General features: G+C 42.9%; 1 protein-coding gene across 1 annotated transcript; it reads left to right on the forward strand.

Moving 5' to 3' along the window:
• The first annotated feature begins 470 nt into the window (after positions 1-470).
• LOC124989223 (dnaJ homolog subfamily C member 14-like) lies at positions 471-2,125 on the forward strand. The gene has a single exon (XM_047559175.1). It carries the CDS (start codon positions 471-473, stop codon positions 1,416-1,418), a length of 948 nt encoding a protein of 315 aa, XP_047415131.1. The 3' UTR covers positions 1,419-2,125.
• The last annotated feature ends 8,159 nt before the right edge of the window (positions 2,126-10,284 follow it).

A 10,284-nucleotide genomic window follows, 5' to 3' on the forward strand; every position in this document is an offset into this window, starting at 1 on the left:
GCAGATAAGCGCAGAGGCCTGGGATTGTGGGGAGCAGAGGAACTATGTCAACTTGGACAGGCAGGCTTCTGGTGGCTGATTGAACTTCTGGTATTGGTGGGAGAATATGTGGAAACTTGTGGCCATCTCATCTATGCATGCAGGTAGCTGAAAGGCAGTGATCTGGACCTTTTTCGAGTTTGGGTGGGAGTCTGGGCAGGGAGGGTGGGGGGCTGGGCCCAGATGATGTTCCATTTTCTAAGCCAAGGGCTTTACTATGGGGTTGGACTGTTAACCCGTTTTCTTAGGTTAGTGGGTGCTTTGCTGCTCCTGGCTCTGGCCCTCTTTTTGGGCTGTCTGCAGTTGGGCTGGCAGTTTCTGGTGGGACTGGGTAACCATTTAGGCTGGAGGGATAAGGCCACCTGGCTCTTCTCTTGGCTAGATTCTCCAGCTTTGCAGCATTGCTTGACTGTGCTGAGAGATAGCAGGCCATGGCAGCAGCTGGTAAGAATAGCTGGGGTTGGCTAGAGTTGCCTTGGGGCAAGCAGAGGACTAATAGACAGGGGAATGCACCCGTAGCTAGTGGACGCTATTGCCATCCTGAAGAGGAAGTGGCTCGACTCTTGAGTATGACTGGGGTTCCTGAGGATGAGTTAAACCCTTTCCATGTGCTTGGGGTTGAAACCACAGCATCAGATATTGAACTGAAGAAGGCCTATAGGCAGCTGGCGGTGATGGTTCATCCCGATAAAAATCAACATCCCCAGGCTGAAGAGGCCTTCAAGGTTTTGCAGGCAGCTTGGGACATTGTCAGCAAACCTGAAAGGCGGAAGGAATATGAGATGAAATGGATGGCAGAAAATGAGTTGAGCCGGTCTGTGAATGAGTTTCTGTCCAAGCTGCAAGATGACCTCAAGGAGGCGATGAATACTATGATGTGTAGCCGATGCCAAGGAAAGCACAGGAGGTTTGAAATGGACCGGGAACCTAAAAGTGCCAGATATTGTGCTGAATGTAATAGGCTGCACCCTGCTGAAGAAGGAGACTTTTGGGCAGAATCAAGCATGTTGGGCCTCAAGATTACCTACTTTGCACTGATGGATGGAAAGGTGTATGACATCACAGAGTGGGCTGGATGCCAGCGTGTCGGAATCTCCCCAGATACCCACAGAGTTCCCTATCACATCTCATTTGGTTCTCGGATCCCAGGCACCAGTGGTCGCCAGAGAGCCACCCCAGATGCCCCTCCCGCTGACCTTCAGGATTTCTTGAATCGGATCTTTCAAGTACCCCCTGGCCAGATGTCCAATGGGAACTTCTTCGCAGCTCCTCAGCCTGGTCCTGGGGCCATTGCAGCCTCCAAGCCCAACAGCACAGTACCCAAGGGAGAAGCCAAACCCAAGCGGCGGAAGAAAGTGAGGAGGCCCTTCCAACGTTGAAGCCCCTTCTCTTTTTTCCTCAAATCAATGTCAGGGAGTCAAAAGGACTGTGTACAGCACAGGATGGAGTTTGATTTGATTATTTTTAAATATTTTAAAAAGGGAAAATTTTAAGTTTAAATTGTTCACTCAGTACTCATAGGAAGCCCCTGAACCATTCGCCTTCCTCCCCCAGCACCCAGGAACTGAATCTTGTCTTCTGACAATACCAAAGAAATAGGGGGTGGTTAGAGCAAAGAACCTAAGGCTTGGACCTAGGCTGGACAATGTATCCCTTTGAGGTATGGGAACTGGGTATTTCCCTGGGGTATGTATGCCTTTGTCTTGTCATTTGCTTTTATAGCAGATGATATTACCCCACCCCTGCTTTTTAAACTGAGTCTATCTTATTTCTTGACCCATTTCAGGGGGAAACCCCCTCCTTTACTCTGATATACTAGTTAAGACAGAACAAGAAAGCATGTAGCCCTAATTTTGAAGATGCATAGAGTTCAAAGAGTGTAAACTGAACTTTTCCTTTGACTTTCACCTTGTGGGAAAATCACCCAACTTCAGGCTTATTGCTGCAAGGATGGCCAAAATTAATAATTTTTAAGAAGCAGACTCATGCCCTCTGCCTTTGGGTGAGGGAAAAGAATAAGAGGGTTCCTAGAAGCCCTCTTGTGATCCAAGGGTTTGTATTTTTTTTAAGTTTGTTCGTATCTGTATGTACATATCTATTTAAAGCCAGAGACTATCTTTCTATAAATATATAACTGGCAAAAAAAAAAAACATAGCTAATTTTGCTTTCTTTTCTTTAGTATGGTACATACTTATTTGGTGCTGGAGGTTGAACCCAGGACCTTACCCATGCCAGGCAAGGTACACCCCCAGCCCTTCATCCATTTACTTCTAATCTGTGTCTACACATTTAAAGTGGTTTCTTGTGGACAATATAGTTGGCCCTTCTTTTTGATCTGATCATCTGTCTTTTCATTGGTACATTTAAACCATTGGTATTCAAAGTGATTTTGATATAATCGGATTACTACCTACCATGTTTTACTGTCTTCTTGTTGCTCTTGTTCCTTGTTCCCATTTTTGTCTTCCAAACTTTTTATGCCTTTTATGGCTTTAGGATCCTATTTCCTCTCCTTTCTTAGCACATCCATTATACAGATGTTCCTTGAGTTACATCACAGTTGTATCTCAATAAACTCCTTACCAGTTGAAAAGATTTTAAGTAAAAAATGCCATGCGCCTAATAAAAAATATACACACCATTAAAAACATGGTGTAGGGATTTTGGGGGGCAGTTATCCTGCTTGGTGTTCTCTAAGCTTCCTGGCTCTAGGAGTTGGTGTCTGACATTAATTTATGAAGATTTTCAGTCATTATTTGTTTCCAATATTTCTTCAGTTTTTTTTGTTTTCCTTTTATTCCTATCACAGATGTGATAAGATCTTCCGTAGTTGTCCCACAACCCTTGGATACTCTGGTATTTTGTTTTGTTTCAGTCTTGCCTTGTTATTCAGTTTTTGAAGTTTTTGTTATTACATCCTTAAGCTCAGAGATTCTTTCCTCAGTGACGTCCTGTCTACTAAGAAGCCCAGAGCAGCCTTCATTTCTGTTAGTGTTTTTCGGTTTCTAGCATTTCTTTTCAGTTCTATCTTAGGGTTTGACTCTCTGGTTACACTGCCAATCTATTTTTGAGTATCTACTTTATCCATGGTGGCCATCCACCAATTCAACATAGTTCTTTTAAATTTGTACTTTGACAATTTCCATGTCATTTTCATGTTGGTGATTCTGATTCTTGCTCTCTCTCTCCCGATTTTTCCTTTTGTCCTTTAGTAGGTTTTGTAATTCCTTCTCCATAGCCAAACAACGATCATAGTGTTGTTCTCACAGGTCCTGAGCAGTGTGATGGTAAGCGTGGGCAGGGGAGGTGCTCTACCGCCCTGTGAGTTGGTCTCAGGGTTGAGTGAGCCCAGATCTCTGGAGGGTGTTTCACGAATGCTTCTCAGTTTTCTCAGGATGATGAGAGGGGCCTGGAATTGGGTTCTCCTTCCCCCAGGTCACTTGGGCTCTGGTTTACTAGTTTCTCCTGAGGGTGGACTTTGTTAATAACAGAGTGTTCTGGAAAGTTTCATATGTCTCCTCGTCTGCTGCTTCTGCCAAAGTACAAGGGGATTTCTGTGACACTTAACCATGAGAACCTGGGCACCCTCCTGGAGCTAAGTCTCAGAATATTGCAGGGACACTCTGTGACCAGATCCTCCTAATGTTTTTAACCGACACTTGTCCACACTGACCCTCCAGCAACTTATCAGAACGTTCAGGTTTTCCTACCCCAGCCCCAGTTCCTACAGTGGTTTCCACCTGTGTGAGTCTCTGCTCCAGCTAGCCATGACTCCCTGAATTTGCCTGTCTGTCACTCCCATCTTGGAGGCAACGGTTTGCCCAGTGTCTGTCCCTGTCTCCCATATTTAAGAAGATGTCTTGATTTTTCAGTCAGCTCAGCTTTTTACATGTTGTTAGGACTGAATAGTGACTTCCAAACTCCTTATATGTGGAAGGAAAACTGGAAATCTATAAATGCATCACTTTTTAACTTTCAAGAAAAATTAGGGGACTTAAATTATGATGAAAATCTTGATTAAGTAGTGAAGCTTTGCTGAGTGCATTGGCACATGCCTGCAATCCCAGCAACTCAGGAAACTGAGACAGGAGGATCACGATTTCAAAGCCAGCCTCAGCAACTTAGCAAGACTGTTTCAAAATAAAAAATAAAAGAGGATGTGGCTCAGTAGTTAAGCACCTTCAGGTTCAATTCCTGGTACTGTCCACCCACAAAAAGAAAGAAAGAAAGGAAGTTTCTCATAGATCATACATTTTTGTTGTTGTTAATTAACAAGGAAAATAAAGGTTGGAGAGAAAAGTTTTATCATATACTCTGACCACACAAAAATAAGAAAAATTAAAAATGAACAAAGTGTGATGAATTTGAAATATTCTGTCTTTATAATCTTGTGAGTTTGGAGGCTAAAATGTAAATCCAACAAACTCCAAATTAATGATTCATAAAATCAACTGGGAGAATTTATCAGGAATTTCCCCAATATCCAATTTCCTACTGTATGGAATTTTGCATTTGGGATTATCATGATGTTTTTATTAAAAGGTGATTAAGTTATTACATTATAGGGCCAAACCACTGCATTTTATTTGTTTCACCTTGGAAGAATTACAGGCATGTTTTGAAATTAAATGAGACATGAAAAAGTAGAAACCAGAAAAAGAAAAAGAAAAAAAAAAAACCCTTAAAACCTTAAGGAGCAGAGAAACTGATGTTCAGTTCCTGGATTGAACTGAAGTTGAACACTGAATGAGCCCTGAGTCTAACTCCCAGATGAACTTGGGTAAATCACCCTAAGCTTCAGGAGCCTCAGCTTCTTCAGCCATGAAATAAAAATGCTATTTATCTTAAAAAGCTATGACACAATATATGGGTTCAGAGAGTGAATGACTTTCCTGACCAGAGATGCCTTCTTCTTTTTGCTGTTCTTGTTCTGCATCCTCCTCCTAGGGGCTAGCCCTGTGCTGCAGAGCCATGGTCAGGTCTGTGCCCTGTACTGGTGATAGCTGAGGTTCAACAGGCCCTCCATCTGCCTACTGGTGTCAGCATCTGCACCCTGATTCCTTTCTCTGGCCATTACCCCAAAGAAGAGTTCTCAGGATACACGTCTCATTGCCTGCCTCCCCTCTATTTTCCCTTCTCTTTCACACGTTCCATCCACCCTAAGCCATTCACTGATTTCTCTCAAACCCTAATGTTCATTAGGTCTTGTCCACCAGGATAGCTCTTGATGGGTGCTAAAGAAATTCTCAGTCCACAGAGTGCGGATCTCAAAGCTCATGCTTTTCTCAAGATGCAGAAGTCCTACCCTTAAAGTCCAAGACCAAATTTTGATCTTTCTCTTTATATTCCCACTGTGGCAATTCTAATCCTCCCCCAAGGCAAACAGAAGTCTGGTCAGAAAATGTAAGTCTGTATTTTAATATTTTTCAAAAAACATACATATTCTCCAGAAGGCCACATCTCTCCCTGTAACAATTTCTATCTCATACTCCTCCTCTCCTAATTAGAAAAGTTTCTCTAAGAGGAATAAATTAAACTAAGAACTTGAGGAAAATCAAGACAGAAAAAGATAGTTGAGGATAAGCAAGTCAGTGTGGCTGTTTACTTTTCACAAGTACTGCTTTTACAACATTTTTATGTCCTCGGACTGGCTAGATCCACCTTTCGATACTATTTCATAAAATAATGCATACCATACTGTGAGAACTTCAGAGCAGATTTTCAAACCTCTGAGTTATAGAAAGTCCTTTTGCTGCTCTGTAATGAGACAAGGAAATAATAGAAATTGTTATAGTTGTGGTTATGTAGTAATAATAAACTGTATTTGGTATTTGCCTGGATTTGTAAAACTAAAATCATAAAAGGCGCCTGGTGACAAACTTGCTCTGTGGCAGGATGATACTCCTGAACAATGCTGATATGAACCTTTATCTATGATTTGAGCAGTGGCTCCTAGTCTACTCATGTTCTGGTCTTTATCAATGAAGACCAGAGCACGACTGGGCTGAAAATCACTATTTAAACCCCTGGACTTTCAGAGCAAACTGTCAGCAGCACCGTGACCAGAGGACTCCATGTCGCTCTGGCTCTTGACTGCCCTGGCTGCTGTCCACTCTGTCACTTATTGCTGATTGACCATTGTCACTGAGACCAGATGGCTGACCACCTTTCCCGTAGCGACGACTGCCACCCAGCCCCTGGCTTATCAGACACCCAAGGCCAGCCAAAGGCATCTGAGGAGCTGAGAGAAGCTAAGGCTGAGGAGAATCCCCTCGGTCTTGTTGACTGACTTCTTGGCTAAGAGATGTTGCATTGAGTAAGTCCATGGGGATTGGACTCTAGGTGAATAAGGGAGTGAATCTTCAATGTATTTGTGACTTGCTGTTATTAGGAATGTTAAGTTGAGTGTGTATTGCAAGAATAAAATCCACTTGTTGGAACCAAACTTGATTCCTCTCTTACTGCTTGTGACATGCCCTAGTGGTTCTTTGTAACTCCTCAAAGAGTCTTCTCCCTCTCAAACTTTGTCCCACTGAGGATTTTATGAGATTCCTTAGACAGACATTTTATTCACTTCTTGTGGGCAATGTAAAGATGAGTAAGTCCTGTACTACGGGAAAGAGCCATCTGTGAGGGGCAGAGAAGGGAGGTGAGCAACAAAAGTAGCTGTGTGCAATGGAACATATGACAAGTGTAATAATGCTCAGAAGTTCTAACAGGATTCAAAGGGGGTATTTTGCCCATGTGATCTCATATCAGGAGTACTGGAAAATGTCCTCAACCTTGTTCTACATCCAGTATAGAAGGAAAATCCGTGGAACTTGAGTTTTCCTAATGGTTACTAAGACCAAAACCATCATGCTCAAGTCCATTGGCTTCTGATCAAGTTGAGGAGGCTGAAGTACAAGACCCTCAAATTAAATGCAACATCTCTATGCTAAGTTGTATTAGAAGCTGGATGGAGCAGGGAGCCAGGAATAGAGTACAATGGGCAGCACAGGAATCCACTGCAGTTCCGTATGGTGCTCCAAGTTGCTGATTGGGTGAGTGCCTTTGGAAACCAGAGAAATGGGAGATAAGGTTTCTATTATACCCTGAAACTTGAGACCACACTTTTTATCCCCAGGATTTTCATCCAGATGGAAGGCAGAGAGGGGTCTACAGAGAACAGTGAAAGAAGAGAAGCAAGAATGAGGAGAGCTGGCAATGGTTAAATGTAAAGGCAAATAGGAAGATTGTTAAGAACTGGAGATCATTGACATTACTAAATATTGAAGCCAGAAGTTCATACATTTGATAAACTTGGGATAAATCATTGAAGGATGATGAGGAAAGAATCCAGAGCCAGAAAAGGCCCCTGGGGTGAAAGCTACCAAATGTAGTGGGAGAAATTAAGCAAAGTTGAGAATAAGCAACCCACACATCTGCTGGGAAAATTTTACTAGGAACTTGGAAATTAAAACAGACCCATTTAAGTAAACACTTAAGGGTTTCTTCTTTCACATCATGTGCTGGGTGCTGGCAAAGCCCTATCAGAGTGAGTAGGGTACAACTCTAGGCCTGGGCTGTGGCCAAAGAATGCTTACTTCACTTCATTGTACCATAATCTGACTTGCTTAGGAAATTGTTGTTCAGCCTAAATTCTAGAAAAATGTAAGTCAAGGGGCCAGATATATGAGATGTAGCCAGGCCAGTTCAGGAGGAGGGATGCCAATTCTGGGTATTTTTATGTCTCTCTGCAAATGAATAAAATGGTGTTCTGACTTGCCAGTGAGATCAGATAACTCAAAATCTGATGGGAGAGTCAACAAAGCAAAATGCACAACTGTAAAAGAAGGTGGAAAAATGAGATTTTTATTGAAGATGGACACATGGGAAGTGGATCAGTGATAAGTCCTGCCATATCCTATGAATTGAAAGAATATTTTTAAAAAATCTATAGAACAACAAGTAGAAAAGATAAAATAAAAATGTCAAATTGGATGTTAATGGAAGGAAGCAGAACAAAACTTAAACTAAGAAATTTCTTGACGTTCACTTGCTGTGTGCTAATCTACAAGTCTCACCCCAGTGGGGTATATGAAGATCATATGGATGAAAGTCCTATGATATGAGGATAAGGACTCCAAAAGCATTTCTTGACTCTATCATCAGAGGAAGTAGGGCATTGTTTATTTCTCAGTTCAATAATTTTTTGAGAGCAGAAAATGCTAAGATCCCAGTGTCAAAGGTCAAAACATGCCCCACACAAATAATAGTGCTGGAGAAACACCAAGGAAGGGGAGGAAGATGTGTACAAACTCAGAAAGACTTGTCCTAGAAAAGATTATGTTAAGTGGAGCAAAGTAAAACAGTATAAAGGCCAAGGGTCTGAGGACAAATAGGAAAATCTTATCCCATGGAATAGAAAATTAATGGAGAACATTGAGAAAGATGTGCAGGCAGTTCATGCACCTGTCTAGACCTCAGTTTATCTACAAAACATAGAAATTGAATTAGACAATCTCTGAGGTCAGATACAGCTTAAAAATTTCATTACCAAATGATACTGAAGAACAAGCATAAAGCCTGGTTTTAGAGTTATAAGAATAGATACATCAAAGACGGCAGGAAGGAAAGAGCTGCCAGTGTTACTCCTCTCCAACTTCAAACAGTGTGGAAAGATATACCTTCCACTTGGAGGAGGGAGAAGGAATTAGGTCCAGTCCTTAGGTTTGAAACCCAGTACCAGCCCCACCACAGTAAACCCCAGGGCTGGTAAGTGTAGCATGACCCTTACCCAAAGGCTGATACCTTGGACCAAGTCATGGAACTCCAGTTGACCAGGTTGCTAACTGCCAGCATCACCTTTCTCCACCCTTGAGTGGCGAGCAGGGAGTAAGACTCCACCTAGTGGGAAGCAGGGCATGAAAACTAGCACAGGACTGTGCCTTGGAGCTCAGTGCTGAGCCCACTGTGATGAGACTTGGCACCAAGCAGAAATCAAAGGCCACTATACCCAGGTCAGACCTCATAGAGCCTCTAAACCTGCCCTGGCATCAGGCAGAGAGCTAGGCAGAGACCTACACACTGGTAGGATGGACTGGAGTTGTGCTTATATCATTGCCAGCCTTGGAGTAGGGCTGGGAACCTACCTTACAGACTGTGCAGGTCCTGGCAGCTGTGAGACTCAGGTACAACCAAGCTTAGTGTCTGTCTTGGTGACCAAGGGACTTCCTTTACCAACACTGTCCCAACCTCAGACAGCATAGCATGAAGCGAGACTCTATTTACTGAGAGTAGGACAGGGTTTACTGAGGTAACACAGGACTTTGTCTTGGAACTTGGTACCAGACTGGTAGACATAACACTGGGCAGATCCTAACAGCACCCATTCCCAGGCTAGTGTACACAGATGGAGTCTCCGGAATCACCCCAATGCCAGGTGAAGACACATGGCCTGGGTCTATTAAACTTCTCTTCTGGCCAGCATCACCTGTGGTTAATTGCAGCAGTCTTGGACCACAAGCCCACCTCAGCAGTAGGCAGTTCATAACAGCATGGGCCTTGGTCCTTGCCCTATGTTGGGGTTAGGTGGGCTGCAGGCTCAGGGTGTGACACAGTGTTATGGTATTGGTGGACACAAGTGGCACAGTAGTCTGGGACTGATCCCTACACAGTGATTTTGCCCAGAACTGTACAGAATCCCACAATGCTTGATCACATGCTGGTGACTGTAGAGAAGGCATTGGGTTCTACACTAACCACAGGAAGAGCGTTGGGGGAATAGACCACCCTTCTTAGGTTCTTTCCTGGTTTAGGCTGTCTGATACACTGAAGATCTGGGACAAAGCTGGACTTGGATTACTCTCTATTGCAGAAACAATGACAACACACCAACAATAAGCTCCTGCCAAACCCACACTGAGGATATCATCTAGTGCTAAAATAGTAGAAGTATCTATAGACTCAGAGACAATAAACAGCCTGCTTAGAATTTCTGGGAAGATAAGCACAAAGTCATAGGAAAATTGAAATCACACACCAAACATCAAAAGCTTTCAGGAAACCATGAACTCACCTAGTAGTCTAAATACAGTGCCACAATAGCCAAATTATGGAATCAAACCAGCTATCTGTCAATAGATAACTGGATCAATAAAATGTGATACACACACAAAGGGAGTTTTATTCAGTCATAAATAGGAATTAAATAATTTACCAGTAAATGGATGGAAATGGAGATCATGCTAAGTGAAATAAGC

The sequence above is a fragment of the Sciurus carolinensis genome, chromosome 7, assembly GCF_902686445.1.
Source record: "Sciurus carolinensis chromosome 7, mSciCar1.2, whole genome shotgun sequence".
NCBI lineage: Eukaryota > Metazoa > Chordata > Mammalia > Rodentia > Sciuridae > Sciurus > Sciurus carolinensis.

Excerpts from the sequence above, each read along its gene's own strand:
- LOC124989223 (XM_047559175.1), top strand. The coding sequence starts at position 471 with ATGGCAGCAGCTGGTAAGAATAGCTGGGGTTGGCTAGAGTTGCCTTGG.